The 25,323-nt window shown below is 39.7% G+C and overlaps 1 protein-coding gene across 33 annotated transcripts in view; it reads left to right on the plus strand.

Annotated features, from left to right (window-relative positions):
- The first annotated feature begins 5,106 nt into the window (after positions 1-5,106).
- PRP4K (pre-mRNA processing factor kinase PRP4K) overlaps positions 5,107-25,323 on the plus strand; it is a 38,301-nt gene continuing 18,084 nt past the window's right edge. For 25 of the 33 annotated variants that reach the window (XR_011529880.1, XR_011529882.1, XR_011529878.1 and 22 more), the window contains exons 1-6: positions 5,111-5,351; positions 12,771-13,970; positions 17,202-17,378; positions 21,957-22,112; positions 23,464-23,545; positions 24,855-25,065. Coding sequence is in view for 1 of the 33 variants with exons in the window: in XM_008540411.2 (XP_008538633.2) it covers positions 5,215-5,351; positions 12,771-13,970; positions 17,202-17,378; positions 21,957-22,112; positions 23,464-23,545; positions 24,855-25,065 (1,963 nt within the window). In the remaining 32 variants the exon portion in view is untranslated. Of the gene's footprint in view, positions 5,352-12,770; positions 13,971-17,201; positions 17,379-21,956; positions 22,113-23,463; positions 23,546-24,854; positions 25,066-25,323 lie in introns of all 33 variants that reach the window. The other 8 variants (XR_011529859.1, XR_548101.2, XR_548104.2 and 5 more) reach the window with 1 other exon arrangement.

A 25,323-nucleotide genomic window follows, 5' to 3' on the forward strand; every position in this document is an offset into this window, starting at 1 on the left:
TCAACTACACCGAACAGAAAGAGATGGAGGCTTGCACGTTCAACACTAAGTAGAACTACTTCACTACCAAGGAAGATTTCCCTGCCTGCCCAGCAACACACCAGCCAATGAGCAATGCCACAGCTCAGCCAATGAGAAAAAAAATGCCTCAGCTCAACCAATGAGAAACACCACAGCTCAGCCAATGAGAAATGCCTCAGCTCAGCCAATCAGAAACACTGCAGCTCAGCCATGAGAAGCATTGTCGCCCTGAACTGCTACTTTCCCCCAATAGACTTTCCTTTAGAACAGCCCCTCCCACTCCCCCTATTTCTCTACAAAGGCAGCTCCTGTCCTTTGTTCTCCAGATGTGCCTATGGTTCTCCACAGGTTGCACACACCAGATTGCGATTCTTATGGCTATTCCTGAATAAACTCGTTTTGAAGGTAAAGTAACAGGCAAATTTGCTTTTTTCATTTTTTTTTTCCAGGGGATGAGTTGCCCTAAGCTAACATCTGTTGCCAATTTTCCTTCTCTTTTTTTTCTTCTTGTCTTTCCCCCTCCCCCAAAGCCCCAGTACATAGTTGTGTATAGTTGTAAGTTCTTCTGGTTCTTCTATGTGAGCTCCCACCACAGCATGGCTACTGACAGTTGAGTGGTGTAGTTCTGCACCAGGGAACCAAACCTGGGCCACTGAAGCAGAGCACCTTGAACTTTAACTGCTAGGCCATCAGGGCTGGCTTGCAAATTTGCTTTTTAAGTTGATAATGTGAATGGATTAAACAATCTAATCAAAAGGCAGAGATTGTTAGACTAGACTAAAAAGAAAAACACCAAGCTCCAACTATAAGCTGTCTACAGGAGATACACTTTAGATTTATTGACACAAATTATGCAAGTGGCAACCACAAGAAAGCTAGAATGGCTGTAATGTCAGACAAACTAAACTTCAAAATTTAAAAAAAAATATTACAAAAGAGGGACATTTTGTAATGATAAAGGTGTCGCTCAAATAGGAAGATAAAACATTGATAAACTTGAATGCACCTAGTAACAGAGAACCAGAAATATGCAGGAAAAACTGACAGAAATGAAGGGAGAAATGGACAACTCAACAATAACTAAAGTCTTTAAAATTCCACTATTTCTAATTTATGTATTATTTATGTGTTTATGTATTACTTATGTAAAATATACTAAAAAGCTGTGTATAAAACCCTTTACACCCAGTGTGGTGACAGTATTTATACAAAATCTGGAAGTAAACCATGTGTGCCACAAAAAAATTAGAACAAAAGAAACTAAAACAAAACTTGCCTACAGAAATAGCTAGCACGTTCCAGCAGTTTCACTATTTTATTTAATTCTCATAATAACCCTACGTGAAGAGAACTATTATCCTCATGTTACTGATGTGTAAAATGAGGCTCAGAAAGGTTAAATAAGTTATTTGAAGTTGCAGAGCAAGTGGCGAACCCAGGCCTATCTGACTTGAAAGTCATGTTCTGCGTGCTATTCTAGATATTGCCTCCTCACAGTCATACACAACAGCGCAAGCTGAAACGACCTAGACATCCAGTAACAAAGGAAAGGGACCTCGTGTCGTTAGAAAAATGTTTACTAAAACTGGAATTGTGTAAAAATTGATGGGCATGGTACCTGAGAAAGCAAACTGTCACATTCTATACATGAGTGCGTGAGAATTTAGTATCTCATACGGAAACAGGCCAATAAGCCAAGACGTCAATGTGGCTTCGCTTTGGGTAATCGAACACTCGGTGGTTTTCATCTCGTTTTCTTTGGCTTTGTTCTTTGGTCCAGATTTTCAAGAACACATCGGAACTGCTTAAAACGAACAACAAAAAGCCGAATTAATTTTCATTGAACAAAGGGAGAAGTTTTTGTTTTGCAATAAAGAAAAAAACTCAGCCAAGTGTCTTCACAAACAGCTACGAATTCCAAGTCTAGATCTAAACTAGGCAAAACTTCAAGTGTTATCTAAAAGGCGATCTACATGTTCTAAATTGGCATCTGGGGACTCTCCACGGACCGGGAGTTTTCTTCGAAGGGTTTTATGATTCTCTTTATTTTTGTCTGGAGTTACGTTAGAAAGAGCCCACTGAGTTTATCGGGATTGATGAAGACAATGTGTTTAGATGGTCCAAATTTAATAATCCCTTCCCACGGGAGGAACATAATTCAAAAGTATTTTCAAACTATTCCCGGAATATGTAACTTGTAGACTGTAATAATACTTAAAAGGAAGCAAACATGGTAAGAAAAAGTCGAAGTGTTCAAAAATGCAAGCTTGTCCCCAAAACCTTGTCTCGGGACCAGCGAGCTCTTTTGGTCGTTCTGGCGGCGGGGCGCCGAGAGCCGCGGCTTTGTCTCCGGCAGCAGCGGCGCCGGGCCCCGGAAGCGGCCTCGACTGTGATGGCGGCTGCAGCGCCGAGGCCGACCTGCTGCAGACAGCCGCCTCGGCACCCGAACACGAGGCGCCGCGCCCCAGCGGCAGGCACGCATGCACTGACCGCAAGCCCGCGCCCGGCCCAGGGCCGCCTCAGGGCGGGGCCTGCGCGCACGGCGGCCCGCGGCTCCCCTCAGACCCGCCCTCCCGCTTCATCGGACGCGCGCACGCACGCACGCACGCTCGCGACCCCGCCGGGAAGCGCGCTCGCCCAGGCCCGGCGCCCCAGGGGCTTCCGGCGGGCGGGTACGGTCGACAAGCTGTCGCTCCGGCGCCCGTCAGACTGAAAGGCTCCTGCGGGGGCGGCTTTCTCGTGCAAAGGTCCCCGAACTCTGGGAGGCCAAGTACTGAGAAGGAAACGTCGGGCTTAAAGTTTAAAATGGGAAATTGGGTTTACGTTTAATAACCGTGGCTTAATAAACGTTTGCAGAATGATTAAAGTAATAAGTGGATGTTTGCTTTAATGTTAACTCCATCTTCAAAAACCCCATTCTTCCAAAACTACAACAGCAATAGTTTTGAGTGAGCCCTTGACGTCTCCTCTTCCTAGTGCACTCTCTGAACTGGTGGTACCTGCAAGTGAATTTGGCGAGAAATTTCTAAAGGAAATGTTTTTGCCAGCATCAGTTTTTGAAACTTTATTTTTACTACGCTCTTTTAAAAAAAACTTGAATGGTTTGTCCAAGTCTAACCCTGAGCCTGTCATAGTCTGGCTTCAGACCTGAACAACCTGAGCGCCTGTTCTCCCCGCCTATCCTTCCCCGGACTCGGTGTGCTTAACTTTAACCCGCACGTTAAGCGGACTGCAAAGAATCATCCAGCAGACAGGCAGAGAATATTCTGGTCGAGGAGTCTGAGATCGGCCTTTGAGCTCTCCCCTAATCAGCAACAAGGAAAAGACCACTGCCTCTGGACTCAGAGAGCAAAGTATTTCTGGGTGCCAATCGGTGCTCTTTCCACTACCTTTACTCAAAAAACATTTGAATATCAAAGACCTGTGTGGGCGGGTGCTCACTAAGTGGGTGCTGAACAAATGACGTTCCTGTGGGAGGCAGCATAAGAAGGGGAGCACACACCTGGGAGGCAGATTTTAGGTGGCACCTAGGAACCAAGTCATCATAAGCAAGTTACCTTACCCCTTAGTGCCAGTTTGCTAGGCTTCTTTTGTCGTATATTATTCTATTTTATATCCAAGATGAAATCTCTTAAACAGGTTTGCACTTATTTCCAAGAAGAGATGTGTAATAGTTTTGTACTACGCTGTTCATTTATTTTAATTTTAAAATTATTTTAAAATAATCTAATTTTTTGTTATTTTAATAACATATTTGAGCCATTCTTGACACTATGACACATGGCCTTGCCTTCATGAGGAGGGGTCAGAGAATATAACAAACTGTAAATACAAGGCTGAATTCATAATACCTTTGAAAACAGATATAGATACGAGAATCTAGAGGTAGGAACGATTAGAACTCTCAGATCCCGACCTACACACTATTACTACAGAAATAAATATACAGTTGAAAGTAAAAACCATTCTTAACGTATTTCTGAAAACTTTTTCCTTTGAAAGAAGTTTTCCAAGTTATTATACCTGAATTCTCATTGTTAGGATAAAGAGAGAAACCCTTCACAAAGAAAACAGTATGATTAAGGACCATATAAAGAAATACTACAATGGGGGTGGGGTGGGGGAATCCACAAAAATCAGTAATTATCCAAAGGATTAATTTAGTGTTCCATATTAATAGTCCACGAGAGGGAAATGCTTAGATTTTCACCCTTTCAGGATTCAGCCAACCAAGGACCTATTCCGTAAGAATATTTGTTAACTCTCCCCTTCTGAAAATAAGAGATATATAAGAAACTCAGATATTCCGAGCTCAAATTTCTAGGACAAACCCAAACTGAGCTAATTTCAAGAATGAAAGTGATCATCACCCTGCTTTCAGGTTCCAGGGTATGGACAAAGATACTTTCTTTTTGAGAGAGAGAGGGATGTGAAAACCTATGTAGTGCTGAAAGCTCTCCAAGAGCCAGTAATTGTTTTCTCATAGAATATTTCATTTAATGCCATTTCTGTACAGCACATTATTACAGAAAAACAAAATTATATAAACTAATTCAGGCCAGAAACAGTACTTAAAAATTCAATTTACAGAATCAGCGAACCTAATGACTTCTGCATTGTTACCCCTGGGCTTAGTAAAAGCTGAAGCAAAGTTCAAAAGTTTCAAATAAATGTATCAATAATAGTTCCGTATTAAAAAACATTTACGTTTTGGGTACGGTCCAAACTTTCCAGTATTCTCAAAACGCCTGTGTACAAACTTTCCCTTACTGCCTCCTCAGATTGAGTTATCCAGCCAGTAAAGAGGCATTCACCAGGTCCCCAACCCAGCCCAGACGCAAAAGCATCCTGTTCGCCGTGGTTTGAGAACTTCTACCCAACTTCCCCACACTGAAATCAGTTCTCAGAACCTCACACAAGACACCCCACCCCAACTCCCACTCCCACTCCCTGCGCTCCCCTCTCCACCGAGTTCGGTTCTAACACCACCCGCGACAGGCGTTCGGTTCTAACACGTAGCAGAACGTAAACCCGACACTCCCCTTTAAGCCCTTAGCAGGCACCGCCTACAGCTCCTCACGCCCGTCCCGGAAGTTGCGTCATGACGCTCGCGCGCCCTGTCCCCGGATGCACTTTTATATCCGGATTCTTCGAGCGGACTCAGAGCTCCACGGTTCCCTACGCGGTTAGCACATGCGCGCCGGCTCCGCTCCCTCTTCCTCCGCTTCCACTGGCTTCCACCGTCCGGGCAGCCGCCGCCACCGCCGCCGAGGAGTCAGGAAGTTCAAGATGGCCGCCGCGGAGACTCAGCCGCTGCGGGAACAGCCCGAGTAAGTAGTCTCCGTGAGTGGTGCTGGAGGCCGGAGCCCGGGGACTGCCGAGTGGGAAACGGCGGAGACTTGCACCGGCAGGCGGGAAAGTTCGGGCCTAACGGCGAGAGCCAAACTTTGCCTTTCCCCGCGCGAGACGCTGTAGGACGGGAGGCGTGCGGCGCGGCGGGCGGCCTTCGAGCTTCGAGCTCCGCTTCGCGGAGGCCGCGGCTGTTGGGTGGAGGGCGGTCGCGGCCTCCGCGCGGCGTTGCCCTGGGAGGCGAGGGCGCGAGCGGCCTCTACAGGTCCCGCGCGCGAGGCGGCTGCCGCTGCGGTGCGGTGCGGCGCGCCGTCTCTGCTTCCTCGGGGACCGCGCAGCATCTTGGCCGCAGCCCTGGGCGGCCTCGCCCTCGGCCTCGGCCCCCGAGGGGCAGTGGTGGCCGCGGGGCCAGCCCCGAGGCTTCTCCGCATGCAGTCCCCTCGGTCGCCCTGCTCCTGGCTTCCCTTTCAGGACCTGAAAGCAGAGAGGAGAAGGGGTGCTGCCAGGGCCACTCCCGGACCGTCCGAGAGCTATAGTTTGTGACGAGCGGGTACTTCTTGCCATCCCTGGACTGTTTACTCCAGCATCCTCCGATTTTGTTTCCCTTCTCCCTGTTGGCAGCTTATTTGCCAACTTGCCAACTTGAGGCGAAGTAAGATCGAGTCTTTTGGTTTTGAGGCCTGGCCTTTTTGGCCTGAGTTTGTAGCGCTGCTTTGGGAGTACGAGTGGAAGAAGTAGTGGAAATTGTTAGCTACTTCCAAACCCAGGCACTTTATGTCGTAATTAAGCTAATAGAAGAATCGGAGCGGCCGAGTGAAAACATATTTGTATATGCTGCAAAGGCTAACCATTGCTTAACTAAAAGCAATATTTCGTTTTTCGTGTTTATGCTAGAAAAACGCAACCTAAAAGAGACAATGGATTTTAAAAATAGTGTTCCTATAGCGACCGTTTTTTGCACCAGTTTATCTGATTTGTTTCCTGCCATCTTAGGAAAGAGGTAGATGGAGTCTCCCGGCAACTTGGGACTGAGAGAGAGGACAAATGTTGGCCACCAGACGGCCCGGCGCTCATTGCTGCGCATCCAGTCTGGACTCAGTCATCTGATTTACTCAGCTAGACAGAATTACACTAAGTTTTTCATTAAGGGTTTTTGAAAGCTGCTTTATTATCGTCACAATTTGACATAGAAGAGAGCAAACGAATTCTAAAGTTTTAACTAGACTTTGCCTCCTTTTGTTTCTCATCGAGATCGCAGTGTGGCACGGTTACAGTATTTGTGCCAATACAATACAAATCTTATGCTATCCAGCTGATTTTTCTAGTACTCTGTTTAAAGTTCTACCGTGTTATGTCCATTTATTTGATTTCAAGGACGGTTTAGATTCGTTTGGAGGAGTGGTTTGGCCATATTTTATTTACAGATTCAAATAATACTAAATTTAATAATGATAAATAACATTTTTTAGGTCTCTAATATGAATGACTCTGAGATAGTCTTTAATTCCACCTCCCCTCCCCACAGAACACTTGATGTAAATGGAATATTTGGCCTATGTGTGTCCCGCTTTCACTTATTTGAAAATGTTTAACAAAGAAAATAAGTTTGATATGAAAGTAAGTACTATGCATGCTGCTGTTAGTGAATGCTGGAATATAGTGTCTAAACAGTTTTTTAGAGGACACTGAGTATAGTTTACAATTATATGGAATCTATTCAAACTAGAACATTTAGAAAAAATATAAAAAATAGTTTTTAAGCTCCCTGAAGGTTTTTTAGTGGCTTTTACATTTGTCAGTCTCTTTAGCTCAGCCTTTTTGATGGTTTTAAATATTTAAATTTTCATATGCGTTGACTTACTTGCACTTACCAAGTACCAGGTACTGGTGAAAGCGCTGGACAAATACTAACTCGTTTAATCCTTGTAATAACCCTATGGAGGTAGATAGTGTTATTTCCCGTACTTTACAAATGATGAAACTGAAGCACAGGGAAATTAACTTGCCCAACATCACACTAAGTGATAGGCTCAGGACTCAAACTCAGGCAGTCTGGCTCTAGAACCCTGCTCTTAATTGTTGTGCTGTCTGATCTCCCACAGTACATTGTGGCTCCTTTTAAAAATAGCCTTTAAGGTTTGAAATCATTTTTATTTATTTCCAGTGTCTCAGAAAAGTCCATTTTTGATGTTGCAGTTGTAATTCTTTGAAATTTAATTTCTCACACCTGATTTTGAAAAAGTGGGAGTGGAGGTGTTTAAGACTACTTGGTCTTTTGGATTCATTCTTATTTTTATATGTACGTTAATTCTCTATTAAAGTAGTTTAATTTGTCAGAGAAATAAGCTTAATTACTTTCCTTGTACAGGAGCAGTGGCATTCACTTTGCTCACCATTCTCTGTCATTGAAGCATAAATCGAATACCTCCCAAATAACAGGTCATTAAGAATATTCTTTGAAAAAATATGAGAAAGAGGAAGTGAAAACAACACTAGTGGTTAGTAATTGGTCACTTTATTTTAAAGTTGTCCCATGGCTATTTACATTGTGCCACATGCCCCAAGATCTAGGTTGTTTGAAGGGTAAAACTTGTACATTGCACTTAACGAATTAATAAATACTGTTAAACACTCCCATGTTGTCTGCACTTTGAATTCAGCTTTGTTTCCAAATAATATGATTTGAGTGGTGTTACTCAGCTGTCAATAAGTACTGTTTTATGACAAGCGTGTTGTAGAACAGGTTGGTATAGACGTACACCTGCTAAATGTGTAGTGTTAAATTGCAAAATGTAAATTTATATATGTGGTATTTATATAGCTGTATTTATTGTTAATATGAACTATCCGAGACGACTGTTAGGTTTTCTTAACAAGAAAGCTTCCCCTAAAGCTTTAGAGGAAAGTTGTTGATAATGAATATAAGTTAACTGCCCTAGCACAAGCTCATTATATGTAATATGTTATGTCATTGATTCATTGAGTTTAAGTTTTCCTGGTTTACCCAGTCAGACTTTACTTGTTATTTTCTATGAAATTTGCTTTGAGAGATCAAGTGAGGGGGGTGAAGTTCTGCTATGTGCTTAACTCCAGTGTGGGAGAACTCTAGGATTGTTAAGGTTAACCTCATTGGCCCTAAGGTGCTTGTAGCATTTTTTATTATTTGGGTTATGTTATTATAAAATAACCTAGTCATTATTTCTTGAGATAACGTTCATTAAGTTATAGTAGAAACTGGGGTCACTCGTGGGAATAACTGTTCGATATCACTGGACGTCATGATGAAGATCTGATTCTCAGAAGCTTTAGGAGCTAGATTTTCTTTTGAAGGCAGTTACTTCCTCTATGGGTAATCTCTTAAGAATTTTGATTTGAAATTCCTTGTAAGACTTGTAAACTATGGAAAGCCTTAGAAAAGGGTCCAAAGAGCAGGTTTTCCTTGGGGAGGGAAGTGATTAAATTTAATCATTTGGGCTATTGCATTCAACAAATGGGTCTGTGCACTGTGTAAGGCACTGGGGATGTAACTGAGCAAAAACAAAATGTTTGCTTTAAAGAGCTAAGAGTATAGTATAGCCAGGATAAACCAGCTTTAGTCTGATGAGTACAGCTTTTGTATGTTGTTTATATAAAATCATTTTTTTGACACAACAAATAATTATTGAGTACCTACTATAGGTTGGATAATCTTCTAGGCCTTAGGGATAGAACGGTGAACAAAATGTGAGAATTTTGCTCTCTCAAGGGCTTATGTTATAATAGAGAGACAGACAAGAATTATACTAGGAAGTGGCAGTTACTTTGGAGAAGAATTAAGCAGAGAAGGGGAATCTGTGTGTGGTAGACTGGGGGTTGTGCTGAAAATGAATTGATCAGGAAAACTTGACTGAGAAAGTGTAGTTTGAGCAACGACCTAAGGTAGGCAAAGGAACCAACAATATATACACCTGGGGAAAGCATTCTGGGCAGGGGAAACACGTACAAGTACCAAGGCCCTGAGGTCAGAGTATACCTGTTGTTTAAGGAGAGCAGTGTGTCTGAAGCAGAGTGAGTGAGGGAGGAAAGAATTAGGTTCAAAGTGTTGGGGAGGGTGGGCAGGTAGTATAGGACCTTGTCGAGGATTTTAGTTTTTACTCTAAATGAGATAGGAAGCAATAATCAAGTTTCATGCAGAGTAGTGATATGATCCGACTTTTAAAAGCATCTTTGATCAAATGGAAGAGCTCCTGACAGACTTGGAATTTGATACCAGCCCTCTCACGTACTTCATGTATCTGTGACCTTAGGCAAGTCCCTTAACCTCCTTGAACCTTAAAGTCTCATCTGTCATGGAGACATGGAGAGATGGTATTTCTTGAGCGCTTTGTGTGACAGCTTTTTATATGTATAGACTCGATGTGACAAACCTGTGATTTGTCAATACTATTATATTCCCAGTTTTTACAGTTGAGCAAACTGAGGCACAGAGGAGTGACTTGCCTAAGGTTACACTAAGTGTCATGTTGGAGGCAGCATTTGGACACGATAATTTGACTCTAGAATTCCTGATCTTTGATAGTATTCCTTAAAATAACATTCTTAGTACCAGCCCTGCCCAGCTCCACAGTGTTGTGGTGAGTACGTATATTTATCCAGTATCTGAACGATAACAGCTTACTTTTTGGTCACTTGGTTTGTGCTAGGCATTGTGACAGCTTTAACAAATCTATAAACTCGTGCAATCCTCACAGCATGCCTTGAGGTAGGTATTATTATTTTCTTCATTTTATAGATGAGGTGATTGCAGATCAGAGAGATCTTAAACTTGCCTAAGGCCACATAACTAGTAAGTCGTAAGACCAGGATTTAAACCCAGCTCGTCTAGCTCTGGAGATTACTTCGCCACTCAACTATCCTTTTTCTTGAGGACACTTACTTAGAGGATCATTAGATAGTTTGAGTTTTAGTTTATTGACTCAGATTTTGTACTTTGGGCACTTAGATTTTTATATACCTCTAAAACATTTTCAGTCTTTAAAAATGTTCTCCATACCTATCTCCGTATCTTGAATTAGCCTAATTTAATTTTTCTCAAACTTTTAGCCCGGTAAGTCAAGGTTTAGGAAAAGAGACATACCCCACCTTCTGGATTGTGGGATGGGGGATTTCTGGGGAAGGGAGGTGGGTACCTATCTAAGGATTTAGCTTATATAAAGAACTAAGTTGAAATGTTTTTGTGCCTTTTTCTTAAATGTGTGATTTCCCCCCTCCATAAAAGAGCCATGTTGGTTTTTTTTTAAACGACAAAGATATGTTTTCTTTTTCCAAGTCTTTGAGAAAATTTGATGGTTCAGAGAACACTACTATATTTATCCTATGTCTTTTCTTACCCCATTAGAGAGAAGTCAGCACAAACTAAAACCTGGCTCTCACAAGAAGACACAGCTTTCTCTGCACCTCTCCTCAATACTTTTTCCTTTCCCACAGTTCAGAGTACCAGAAATGGAGATTGGCAGTCTGACACCCCAAAATTCAAAGTTCTTGCTGTGTGGTAGTTACATGTTCCACATTCTCCACACCCCCCTCATTGTCAACTAATAACTTTTCAAGCATACCTCCAGTGTGTCGTGCCCCCACTCCCCTCCAGGTTTATTAAAGTCTAAGACCTGGCTGGAGGACCAGACTCTTCTCCAACCTGTGCTGTAATGGCATTGTCATTAGAGACATTACATCATTGCATCCAGCAACCTAACCTTCCAGTTCCTGGGCCTCTGACTCCAGTGGTTTTAGGTGACAATTCACTGTTCCCATAATGCCCTTAGTAATGTCTTTATCATTGCACCTCTCCAGTGTTTCATGTGACTTTTCCACTTGTCTGTAATTTCCTTGAGGGAGGCAAATAGTGGTCTTGTACACCTTTGTTTTCCTATTACCTCGCTTAATGCTTACATTAAGTGTAGGTGATTTCTTAAATGTTGAAAGAGATTGAATGAATAGACTCATTAATTCATAACTTGCAAGGAGCTATTTGTAGTATATGGCACTAATAATAATAAACGTACTAAAAGTACAGGAGTATATAATTTGAAGGACTTGGACAAAATAATCCATATCTTCCTCCAAAAAATGCTATGATGGCCTGAATCCAGATAATTTAAAGTCTGATTTTGGTCTTATATTCTAGGACGTAATGGTTTAGTATAGAGTGACTTTACAGGAGAAACTTACATGTATCTAACCTGGAATTACTGAACAGCAAAGATTTAGCAAAATAATTAGAATCATAAACTCTTTAACTCAGCATAACCCAAACTTTTTTTTTTTTTTTTAAAGATTTTATTTTTTCCTTTTTCTCCCCAAAGCCCCCTGGTACATAGTTGTATATTCTTCATTGTGGGTCCTTCTAGTTGTGGCATGTGGGATGCTGCCTCAGCGTGGTTTGATGAGCAGTGCCATGTCCGCGCCCAGGATTCGAACCAACAAAACACTGGGCCGCCTGCAGCGGAGCTTGCGAACTTAACCACTCGGCCACGGGGCCAGCCCCAGCATAACCCAAACTTTTAAGCACAAAAGCCACCCGTTTAATTTAGTTAAAAAAATTTTTTTCGCATGGCATCTATTAATATGAACACATTTTGGGTAACTAATCTGTCATTTGAAATTCAGAAAGATTAAATTGCCCCCTAAACAAATATTGCGTTGAACTATATGAAATTGCTCATATTGGACTTGTTGACCTGCAAAAGACCCTTCAGTGTGGTTTAACCTCATATCACATGGTTGCTCAGTGGCCCTTAGAGGCCAAGAATCCTAACACCTGGTCACTTCACTTTGAAGTTTTAACCCCTTGGGATGTGTTCACACCATCAGTATCAACCATCAGTGCACACTGATGGAGTGCTTATTTTGGCTAGAGCTCAATTTTGGCTCTAGAGATTTTTTTTAAAAAGTATGTTTCTGAATTTCAAGTGGAGAAAGAGATTACTCTCCCAATATACATCAATATTAATATGTTTTATAGAAAAAGAAAAGAGCTTCTTTTGGTCTTAAGTCTATGTGGGAAATGCTGGTTTAAAAATCAAGTTACTGAGTGAGTTTAAATATTAACGACATTCTACTGTACCTGGTTTGGATTCCCTTTTTCTATTAAGCGTAATTATTTTAACCCCTTCCATTATGTATTTCTTGTAATACTTTTGGTATTTGAGTTCAACCTTTAGAAACAGATGAAAGGTAAATCACTGTTCAACTCAGTTCTTGCTGTATATCTTTGAAATAAAATGTCTGAAGCTGTGCTGAAAGTATTTTAGTGACTAACTTCATGTATTACATTGAGATGTATTTTATCATTACTATTATTTTGTTATGGCTGAATGCTTGATGAATGATATGATCTTAAAATGTGTTATATATATTTATAGGATGGAAGATGCTGATAATTCTGAAAAGAGTGTAAATGAAGAAAATGGAGAAGTATCAGAAGACCAATCTCAAAATAAGCACAGTCGTCACAAAAAAAAGAAGCATAAACACAGAAGTAAACATAAGAAACATAAACATTCCTCAGAAGAAGACAAGGATAAAAAACATAAACACAAGCATAAACATAAGAAACACAAAAGAAAAGAGGTTATTGATGCTTCTGACAAAGAAGGTTTGTCTCCAGCAAAAAGAACTAAACTTGATGATTTAGCTTTGTTGGAAGACTTGGAAAAACAGAGAGCCTTGATTAAAGCTGAACTTGATAATGAGTTAATGGAAGGAAAGGTCCAGTCTGGGATGGGGCTCATATTACAGGGTTACGAGTCTGGCTCTGAAGAAGAGGGGGAGATTCATGAAAAGGCAAGAAATGGAAATAGGTCTAGTACTAGATCCTCAAGTACGAAGGGCAAACTTGAACTTACGGACAATAAAAATAGCACAAAAAAGCGAAGTAAAAGCAGATCCAAAGAACGGACTAGACATAGGTCTGATAAAAAGAAAAGTAAGGGAGGTGTTGAAATAGTGAAAGAGAAGGCACCTAGGAGCAAGTCCAAGGAGAGGAAAAAGTCCAAAAGTCCATCCAAAAGAAGTAAGTCTCAAGATCAAGCAAGAAAGTCAAAATCTCCTACCCTTAGGAGGCGATCTCAAGAGAAAATTGGGAAGGCCAGATCTCCTACTGATGACAAGGTTAAAATTGAAGATAAAAGTAAGTCAAAAGATAGAAAAAAATCCCCAATTGTAAATGAAAGTAGAAGTCGTGATCGAGGAAAAAAATCCAGGTCCCCAGTTGACTTAAGAGGTAAATCCAAAGACAGGAGGTCACGGTCCAAAGAGAGAAAATCAAAACGGTCTGAAACTGACAAAGAAAAGAAGCCAATTAAATCTCCCTCTAAAGATGCTTCTTCTGGGAAAGAAAATAGGTCACCCAGTAGAAGACCTGGTCGTAGTCCTAAAAGAAGAAGTTTGTCTCCGAAACAACGTGATAAATCAAGAAGAAGTAGATCTCCACTTCTAAATGATAGAAGGTCTAAGCAGAGCAAGTCCCCGTCTCGAACTCTGTCTCCTGGTAGAAGAGCCAAGAGTCGATCCTTGGAAAGAAAAAGAAGAGAACCAGAAAGGAGACGACTTTCTTCTCCAAGGTAATTTATTTTCAGAACGTTAATGCTTGTTACCCATGCACCAGATTTTAAAGAAGCTAGAACTTGTGGACAATAAAAAGTGAGATAGTAATGAGTTTTATAATTCTAAGTATATCTTTTCTGCTGTGTTAATATTTGCACCTTTGTCAATGAGTATCTTGACTGGGTGATTTACAAATATTGAACTTGGTGACAGGATCAGGTTCTTTTTTTTTTTAGATTCTTAAATTTAGTACCTAATTTGCAGAATCACTACTTTTGAGGCCAAGTAATTTGGCTGATAAATATACATATTTATAAATATACATAAATATACATATACATAAATATACATAAATATATTTATGGAGGGAGTTAGTTTCTAGAGTGGAGGTTATTGCTTCCCTTAACATAAGCAAATAAAACAACCGGTTGTTTTACCAGCAAAATGGGTTTATTCAGTAATAGCAGAGGAGTTGCAGTTTGGGACAAGCAAGCTACAGCAAAACCCTAGATGAGTCCAGCAAACTAAGAAGAGGACTTATTGAGAAAAAGGAGGAAGTTGCGAGGGGTTGTTTTGAAGGAAAATCCATTAGTGGAAAGTAAGAGTTCAGAGTGGTGATGATTTCTCATTGGCTGATTTGCTGGGCAAGAGGAAATCTTTCCTCCTGCTAGGATAGTAATTGACATCTTCGAGTACTAAGTGTGAGGGCTCCCCCTTCTGGCCTCCCAATCTCATTTTAAATGAGGTTTCCTTTATTTTGTTTGACACTTCATTATATAGGCTGAAAGTGTTAGGTTTAAAAAAGGTGCCATCAGTTTAAGGATTGTGATCTGTCCATTCTCTTGAAGTGGCATGATTTTTGATTCTAACAATATAAATTAGAACTACAGTTTTGGGAGGCCCCCAGAATATAATTAAATTGAAAGTGGAAATTTGTTTCTGTTACTAATTCATATACTTAGAATTTCACTGTTGGAAAAAAATCTTTTAAGTTTAGGAAGAGTAGTGTAAGGAATGGTTTTATTTTTTACCAATAATAATAAAAATAATTCATATTTATGTAATAGATTTGGTCCATCAGTTCTTTTCTCATAAATTCTTGTGATTTTCTCTCCTCATGAGGTGGAGTGACTCTCATACTTAATTTGTAAATGAGAAAACAGATTGAGGTTATTTAACTTATGACATCGAAACGATTTTGGTGGGGAGGGGCAGGCGTTGTTCAGATGAGTCTAAACTACTTTAGAAACTGATTTTTAAATATTTTTGTATTCAGTAATTAGGCATGTGAAGTTAAGCAGATTTCGCTTAAAAGAATGGTAGCTTATCCTATGTAAAGATGCTATGAATTTCTGGCCAATTTACTGTTGCATATTAATGTTTACTGTGTATGGGTATAAGTATAAGTTGACCTTGAAGTTTAGATTATCATATTTTCCACGAAGTTTCAAGAATCCTGATTTCAAAGTGCTCTGTCTTGAGCAGTGTTCTTGATTCTTGTCTTCTAAGTGGCGTTGTAATGAAGCAGCCCCCTTCTTCCTTCGGCTTTCTGTGTTGAAGCAGTCGTTAGTGGTACTGATTATGTTAGCTAAAGTGTTTCTTAGTGATCCTGACCTCTTTCACTTTGCTTTCAGTTTGAGAAGGAAAATGTAAGTTTGTTGAGGGCTGAAGTTGATAATTGAAACAAAAGTATTTCTTTAAATTACAGAAGAAATCCATCCCTCCTCCACTAGCACTCCTAAGAAGAGTGTATCCTTCTAGCCCATTTTCTACGCATATACAGTTGTATGAATATGTTCTTTCTCATAAAAATGGAGTCATACTACTCATTTTAACAGTGATTTGCTTTTTTCATGAGACATTTTTGTGACAATACATAAAGATCTTTTTAAGGTCTTTATGTTAACGGCAACATGATATTTTACAGTGTAGATGTACCATAATATATTTAATCATTCCTGTGTTGAAACAGGAAAATTGAGGTTGATTCTAGTTTTTTGCGACTGTATGCAAAGATATGCACTAGTTACGTGTGAGGTTTCTTTGTAGAATAAAGTCAAGAAGTGGAATTGTGAAGTCTAAGGTTATATACATTTACATTTTAGAAAGTTACTGCCACATTTCCTTCCAGGAGAGTTATACCAGTGTGTACTTCCCTGACTAGATGGACTGTCCTTTTCTCTAAACTCTTACTTATATTTCTTCTGTTCTAAGATGAATGTTGATTGTAAGATGCTATTACAGGAGTCCCCGTTTGTCTGAGGGTGATACATTCCAAGACCCCAGTGGGTGCCTGGAAACTGGGACTAGTACTCAACCCTATATGTACTATGTTTTTTCCTATACCTACGTATTTGAGGAGTGACAGCAAAAATAGCACGGATTTCTTTTTCCTTCAAGATTTCATGGATGAAGATTCGTTCTTATCATAGATCTTAGCAACTTCTGCATGTGGTTTTTTTTCTTTCCTCATTAAGTCAAGAATTTTCACCTTTTCACTTAAAGGAAGCACTTTACAGCTTCTCTCTGGCATATCCAAATTTCCAGCATCAGTATTCTTGCACTTTGGAGCCATTATTAAGTTAAATAAGGGTGAGTTCAACACAAGCACCGCAGTAACTGCCACAGTCGATCTGATAACTGAGATGACTTCTAAGTGACTGATGGGCAGGTAGCATATACAGCGTTGACAGCCGGACAAAGAGATGATTCACGTCCCAAGCAGGATGGCTCAAGATTTTATCATGCTACCGGGAGCCACACGCAATTTAAAGCTTATGAATTGTTTATTTCTGGAATTTTTCATTTAATATTTTCGGACCCTGGTTAACCACGTGTGACTGAAACGAAGAAAGCAAAACTGGATAAGAAGGAATTACTGCACATGTAAAGCACTTAGCGTATGGAAATATTTAAGGAGGTTCCCTGACATTCTAACTAGTGAAATTCCGCCAGATTCTATGTTGTTTGTCTGGAACTAGAATCAGTGGCTTTACCAGTATGAATAACCTTTAATAATTCTTCAAATTGTGAGACCAGGCAAAATAGACCTTTTATTGTGTGCCTTGCCATAACACCAAAGTGTCATTATGATCATCTGAATTTAAGTTTTGTTACAAAATGTTAATTTTGTATTTACTGTCTTTAGGTTAGCATGCCCTTTCCTAAGATGTTGTCTACATGTAGAAGAAATTCATTTATTTTAATTTGATTTAATTTTTTATTAACTTGTATTTGGTCCCCTTAAGAACACGACCTCGAGATGATATCCTCAGTAGACGTGAAAGGTCAAAAGATGCCAGCCCGATCAATAGGTGGTCTCCAACCCGAAGAAGAGCCAGTAGATCTCCCATTAGAAGGAGATCTCGTTCCCCACTCAGACGTAGCAGGTCTCCCAGAAGAAGAAGCAGGTCTCCCCGGAGAAGGTAAAGATGTGTTACATATGCTGTCTTTTGCTTCATTAAACTCTGAATGCTTTTGAAGGTCTCTGTTAGTGCACTTGATAGGTTTTCTTAAAGACCATTTCTCTGAAAAATTGTAGCTGTGATGCTGTATAGTTTTCCTTTTACCAGCGTGTGATGTTTCACACGTACTGGTTTTTCTTTAATAAAATTTTCCCTCAAATTTAAAACGACTGAGTTTATTTAAAACTCACTCATTTAACGGTAGGACATTTTTCTGTTTTTTAAGAGAGAAATAGTAAATGAGCTAGGCTTAGGATTTTTTTTTAACTAGCAGGATAGATCATAGGGTAATAAATAGCCCAGTTTCCTGTCATTTTATCGTTGCAGTTCTGTATTTCGTCCCCTTAAGAACATGACCTCTAGATGATATCCTGAGCAAAGGCGAAAGACTCCTTGGACAAAAACCTAGTTACTTTACAGTGGTAGAAACCATTTTATGTGAAGCACATGTCGTCAGTTGGTTAATCAAAAAGATTGGTTTTTAAAGCAGGGAATCATTTAAAAGATACACTTCGACCTTAAGTATTTCAACCTAAAACATAAATGCACATTCATTTGCCAATCTTTTAACATTTTTAATTGAACTAATACATGAATATACTTTAAGAAACAGCACATCCAAGGCTTATATTGCAACCAGTGGATATGTCTTTACATATCTCTGAGTATTTTTGTATACTACAATCCTAGAGTAGAAATACTTCGTGTAAGAATGTACATGTTGGAAGAATGTACATGCCGTATTATCTTTTTATTTTCTGCTTCGTACAATCAGTTTTTTTAATACCACCCCTCACAACACACGTTTCTTTTCTGCCTGATTTCATGGCATTTCTGTATGTTTCCAGATATAATAGAGTAATTCTTAAGATCACATGCACATTGTTCATTGCTGAGCAGATGGAGGAAGCGGGAAGAGAGGCCCTTCTGGTGCTCCTAGCCTTCTGGCTCCAGACTGACTGATAGGCCTGCCTACACAGTTATCATTGTAGGATTTGTTCTCCCTTTTCTGTCCTCTTGGTATTCCTTTGTTTCTCTCTTTCCTTTTTTATAAAAGCTTCAGCGCGTGGTTCTGCATCCTAGTTGTTCATTTTTAGTTCTCTCTGTGAGCTGCCTCCACAGTATGAGACGGGTCGTGTGGTTCTGTGACTGGGAAATGAACCCAGGCTACAGTGGTGAGAGCACCGAATCTTAACCACTAGACCACCAGGGCTGGTGCCCCTTGTTTCTCTCTTATGTTGTGATTCCATCTCTTGTATCCCTTGTCTTCTCATGTTTTACCTCCTTGCTTTGGTACAATGCCTCTCCAGTAGTTTCCTGAGGAAAGTGCATGCAAAGGACATTTATTGGAACCTGTGTCTCACAGATGCTAAATTATTCTCATTGCTAAATTATCAAGGAGTAGAATTCTAGGTTGATATCATTTTTCCTTAAAAATTTTGAAATTGTTCTACTGATTTCTAGTTTCTAGTATTGGTATTGAGAAGTCCTATTCTGATGCTTGGGCATTTTTTGCGGGACATGCTTTTTTTCTCTATCCCTCTCTTTTTATGATAAATGTCTTTTATTCTGAAATTTTGCTATAATATGCCTTGGTGTGTAGTTCTTTCTTCCCATTTGTTTTGCTGGGCGCTTAGGCCCTTTAAAGCAGGGAGGTTTTGACTGCCTCTTCTGAGAAGTTTTCTCTCTTTTTTTGGTTTCTGTTTGCTTTCTTTTTCCAGTTGGACCTTCTGTATTGTTCCCATGTTTTTTGTTTGTCCTCTTGTTCTACTTTCAGTCTAGGAGATTTTCTCATTTTACCTTCTTACCCTTCTATTGATTTTTTTTCCTGTGCTCATATATATTATTTCTAAGACCTTGTTGGCTGTTTATTCTTTTTTTATTTTTTACTTTTTATAAAGATTGGCACCTGGGCTAACATCTGTTGCTAATCTTTTTTTTTCTTCTTCTTCTCCTAAAGCCCCCCAGTACCTAGTTGTATATTCTAGTTGTGAGTGTCTGTGGTTGTGCTATGGGGGATGCCACCTCAGCATGGCCTGATGAGCCGTGCTGTGTCCGCTCCCAGGATCCCAGCTGCTGAAACCTCGGGCTGCCAAAACAGAGCGTGCGAACTTAACCACTCGGCCACAGGGCTGGCCCAGGTTTTCCTCTTTTTTTGGCCAAACCTTTCTAAAGAATCCTAGCATATTAGAGTAGATTGTTTGAAAAGGTTCCTTGGAAGACATCTAGTTAGTCCAAAAAAATTGTATACTTTGAATTATAGACTCATATTTGGAAGGAACCATAAAGATAATCTATTAGCGGTGCCATGTCCACGCCCAGGATCCGAACTGGCGAAATGCTGGGCTGCCAAGGCGAGTGTGCGACTTAACCACTCAGCCAAGGGGCTGGCCCCTGTTTATTTTTAAATAATATTTTACTCTTGTTTTATGGAAATAGCATCTCTTATGTCAAAGATGATAATGAGTTTATTTTGTGGAGTTTTTGTTGTTTATAGTTTTCTTCTTTTACCTATACCTTGTTTCTTTCCAGATTCTTTTTGCTGCTTGTTTGCTTTTTCTGCTTGAAGACTTTCCTCAGACAGCTGGATTCTTCTTTGCTGCCCCTGCTGATTTACAAGTTAGGCCCTGAGAAGGCTGAATGGAAGCTTTCTTCTATTCTGACAATGGGGAACTTGTGGATTAGTGGGTATCACTTCAGGGTGAGGAGGTAGAGGCTTTAGCATGTCAGTGACTGTAGGTCTTGTCTTTGGGCTCATGAGTTTTCCAGAATCCTCTTATCTCCTGCTAGAAAGTATAGACATGCCTCCCAGTGGAGTTCTGGTCCTTCATGATGGTAGATTTCCCATTAATTCTGTTTTTGGTACAGTGCCTCCCTGATACCTTGGGCCAGTTTTTACGACAATCAGCAGCTCTTTATAAAGTGAATCTTCAGTATGATGCCTGAATGTGAGGAGGAATAGTTGGCATTTTCCCCAGGGTCAGCAAGGGGAATATACAAAGTCAAGCTGTTCCTAAAGGCTTTCAACCTTTCTTTTCAGCTTTCACCTCACATTCCACCCTTCAGAGGATATGGTGTCTCCAATTCTTGAGGCTTTCTGGGGTTTGGGGCATGCACTGACTTTTCTTATTTACCTAGTCTGTTCCTGTTGGATTACTATTTAGATTTGATTTGTTAACTACTCTTCTATCCAGTTTGTACATGTCAAGATTTTGTTGTCATCTGTGTTGTCATACCTCTTTGCATTCTCTTTGCCTGAGGATTCTCTTTTTAATTGTTCCTTTTACTGTCGTTTTAGTAAGGTTTCAGAATAAATCTGAGACAAGCAGGGTGGTCAGATGTGACATTAACAGGGAGTCTGCCAGTCCTTTCTAGACTCACAGCTTTTTCTGTTTGGAGTTTCACATCATCTTTGTAACATAAACTTTACCCTTAATGCTTGAACTATGATATTAGTTTCTATTTGTTTAACCTTTAGTCAGTTGTAGAAATATATGAGGACCATATTAATTAAACTTAGAATTTTTGTCGCATTTGTCTTCCTATGCTTTATGAGCAGTGATCTTTTAAAAAATCAGGCCGTGCTGAGGCGGCATCCCACATAGCACAATCAGAAGCACTCACAACTAGAGTATACAACTATGTACTGGGGGCTTTGGGGAGAAGGAAAAAAGGAAGATTGGCAACAGATGTTAGCCCAGGTGCCAATCTTTATAAAAAGTCAAAAAAAAAAAACAGCCAACAAGGTCTTAGAAATAACATATATGAGCACAAGAAAAAAAAATCAATAGAATGGTAAGAAGGTAGAATGAGAAGATCTCCTAGACTGAAAGTAGAACAAAAGTTGCTTAGTGCACTCTGCTTCAGCAGCCCGGGGCTTCACCAGTTCAGATCCTGGGCTCCGAAATGGCAGGGCTATTGAAAACATACTTACATAAAGTAAAATTCACCCTTTCTACTGTAAAGTTATGAATTTTAACAAACACATGCAGTCACATAATCACCGCAGGCAAGGTAGAGAACATCCATCGCCCCCAAGTTCCCTTCTGCCGCTTTGCAGTCAGTAAGAACAGTAGCTATGTTTTAGTCATTTTCAGTTAAGTTGATTATCCCAATCTTTCTGATTTATGTTATTTCGTGTTAAAATTTTAATTGACCCTTTTTTCTTAAGATTTTATTTTTAGAACAGTTTTAGGTCCATAGCAAAATTGCTTTTGAAAAGTACAGAGGGTTCTCCTCAACTGCTGCCGACACACCCAGTGCCTCCCTGACTTTAATTGACTTTTTTTTTTTTTTTAAAGATTTTATTTTTCCTTTTTTTCCCCAAAGCCCCCCAGTACATAGTTTGTGGGTCCTTCTAGTTGTGACATGTGGGACACCGCCTCAGCATGACTTGATGAGCGGTGCCATGTCCGCACCCAGGATCCAAAGCAGTGAAACCCTCAGCAGCCGAAGCAGAGCATGCGAACTTAACCACTCGGCCATGGGGCTGGCCCCTGACTTTTAAATATATATATATATTTTTTCCTCCTCAAATAGGGACAGAGGTCGGAGGAGCAGATCACGCTTGAGAAGGCGGTCTCGGTCACGAGGTGGTCGTAGACGTAGGAGCAGAAGCAAAGTAAAGGAAGATAAATTTAAAGGAAGTCTTTCTGAAGGAATGAAAATTGAGCAAGAATCTTCATCTGATGATAAGTAAGAATGGTCATTTTTTCCTTTTTCCAATTTAGGGAAATACAAAATGTTTTGACTCGGAAATCTTTAATTTCCACCTGAATATCATAAGCGAATCCATTAATTTGGTCCTGAATTTAAAGATTAATCTTTTGTGCATATTTCATAGGTCGTTTGGCTGGAGTGAATATTGACCCATCACTTTATCATGAGCCTTCCCTTCTTTATTTTTATTAGAAATGACAAGTATATTAGATAGTCTTGCCAATCTTAGTTACTGATTTTTGGGGTGGGGGGGAATTTTTATGCTAAGATTAAAGTTTTCAGTTTATGTAAAATGATACATACTTTGCAGTTGAGTCTGTCTGGTGGCAACTATGCCTGTTATAATGTGGAAAATGCAGAAACATTTCAGTGTCTGATAAAATAGTGTGGGAATTCTTTTAAAGCAAATTAATGAAATGGAACATCTCAAAAATAAATAAGACTAATTAGAGCATTGGTTCTCAACCGGAGGTGATTTGCCTCCCCAGGGACATTTTGGCAATGTCTAAAGACATCTTTGGTTGTCATCTAGTGGCTAGAGGACAGGGATACGTTTCAATATCCTGCAATGCACAGGACAACGCCCTCACAATGAAGAACTATCAAAACGTCAATGGTGCTAAGGTTAAGAAAGCCTGATTTGAGTTAGGTGATAAGAAAGTTGAGTGGGGAAAGGATGTTCTGCATAGATCCTAATACCAACAGGGTGCATTTTGCTTACTGTTTTGCAATGAACATTCCCATCATATAAAAGGCTGCGCTGGGAGGGATCATAAAGATTGTGGGGGAGTTTTTTGGGGGAGAATTGGGACCAGTCAAGGGCTTTGTTTGGAGGACAGCAACCTTCTTGAGATTCTATGCAAACATTTATATGTGCATTTTTGATAGCACAGGATCTGCTTTCAGAGGGTTCTGTGACTCAGAAAAGGTACCAATTTACTGATCTGTACTAGCCCTCTTGTTTTATAGGTGTGAAAACAGGCTAGAGAGAGAAAATGACTTTACTGATACTAAAGTCATGGCAGAGCCAGTGATGGCTTTTTTAAAACTTAAGGATCATTCTTTTGTTCTCAGTTTTGGTGCCATGAAACAGGTGAGGGGAAAAATGAGACATGGAAGGTTGAATTATTTGCCAGGATTCCAAACCAGGCACTGGGACAGTTTAGAAACAGGGATAAAGAGAATAAGGTGGCTTAAGACTTTTGCACAATCTTAATGATGACTTTCATTTTCCAGCTTTTATTTTTAAAATGTATGAAATTATGGTTTTGGAATCTCAAAGGATGTTTGAAATTAATTGTGCGTGTACGTGTGTAATTTTTTTAAGCCTCGAAGACTTTGATGTAGAAGAAGAAGATGAAGAAGCCCTGATAGAACAGAGAAGAATACAAAGGCAGGCCATTGTTCAGGTAGCTGACTTTAGTGAAATGTTCATAGTCCTCTTTAAATAAGCACTTCTAGTAAAATTAAGGTTTTCTTCTTCAACAAAGAAGTGACGGTAGTAACAATTGACTAAGTCTTGAAAAAAGAAGGGTGTATATAAAATTGTACGATTTGAAAAAATGAAAGTTTCTTAATAAAATTGAAAGTGTTGCCCTTTTTTATATGCAGGATTCTGATATAAACTTATTTTGTAAGGCATAAAATTTAAAGTTTGCTTTCTTTTTTTTTAATTAATGAACAATAAACCCTCATAGATGGGTATAGAATAAATTGGAGAAATTTCATTTAGCAAAGTTTAGGCCTGTTACTGTGTGGAAAAAAAACATTATTTTTAGTGTCAAATAAAATGTTGGACTTTCTAACACAAATGTAATTATTTAAATGGAGCATCTCAAAAATTTAAGACTAGTTTGAAGCAAGGTGATTAAGAAAATAGGGTGGAGAAATGGGTTATACATAGGTTTTGATATGGTCGTTTAATGATAAGGTTAGCTGACTTGGAAGATTGTCACTTCTTCCTTGGCCAGCGCTTGGTGAGTGATGGAGTTGAGAGGAAGAATTCTGGAAGACAGGAAAAATGTTTGGATACTGTGAGGACAGTACACAAAAGGAAAGGACAGTTGGGGCAGCTCACCTAAATATACATAGCAAACCATAAATTAGGGAATGGTATGTCAGAGCAAAGGAAAGAACTTAAATCACCAGAGGATGGAAGGCAAAACTGAGTTCCAGAGGAAACTTACTTTTCTGGGGCACTGATAAAATTGTTAATTAAACTGGTATCCCTAAAGACTTGGTTGAATCTTTTTTTGTTCTTGCCCAGGTCCATAATCCCTTATCTCCAACCCTTGGAGCCAGAGGTGCTTCAGAACTCAGAAATATTTGAATTTTAGAAAGGTAATATGGTGCCTCTATATTACTTAGCCCCATCACTGGGGTCTAGAACAGCACCCCATCATCACACACATTAGACTCTGCAGTGAGGCAGGTTGTGTTCGCAATGGGGGAGATAAATAAGGCTGTAAATAGCATCGTGTCTGTTCTTGTCAGGTTTTGCCACCTAATAAATGTGCACCAAACATAGAAAAACTTGTTCAGAGTTTTGTGGATTTTGGAATTATATATAAGGGATTGTGGATCTGATTCAATCAAGGCATTAATAACAAATTTTTAACATTATTTGACACCCTTAACTTTTAAATGCAGCACCTTTTAGTAAATATATTTGGGTAGTATCAGATTTTGTGAAAATAATATATTGTATTGTTACTACAGAAATATAAATATCTTGCTGAAGATAGCAACATGTCCGTGCCGTCTGAACCAAGCAGCCCCCAGAGCAGTACTCGTACACGGTCACCTTCTCCAGATGACATTCTGGAAAGGGTAGCTGCTGATGTTAAAGAGTATGAACGGGAGAATGTTGATACATTTGAGGCCTCAGTAAAAGCCAAGCATAACCTAATGACAGTTGAACAGAATAATGGTGAGTAAGTTAGGCTTTTGTTTTGACTGTGGCTTTTCTCTGAATTTTTAGTTCTCTAACTTCATAGTGAGAGAGATTATTTTGGGATGGGGAAAAGAGAAAGGGATTAGGAATATTGCTCCTGCTAAACATTATAATAATATAGTATTGAATGTATCCTAGAAAATGTTCTCTATAAATAGTTTTTATTAGTTCACATAATCTGAACAGTATGTGAATTCCCACATATTTATTACCTTTTGTTTTGCTTGCTCTCAA

Source organism: Equus przewalskii, chromosome 19 (assembly GCF_037783145.1).
Source record: "Equus przewalskii isolate Varuska chromosome 19, EquPr2, whole genome shotgun sequence".
Classification (NCBI taxonomy): Eukaryota; Metazoa; Chordata; class Mammalia; order Perissodactyla; family Equidae; genus Equus; species Equus przewalskii.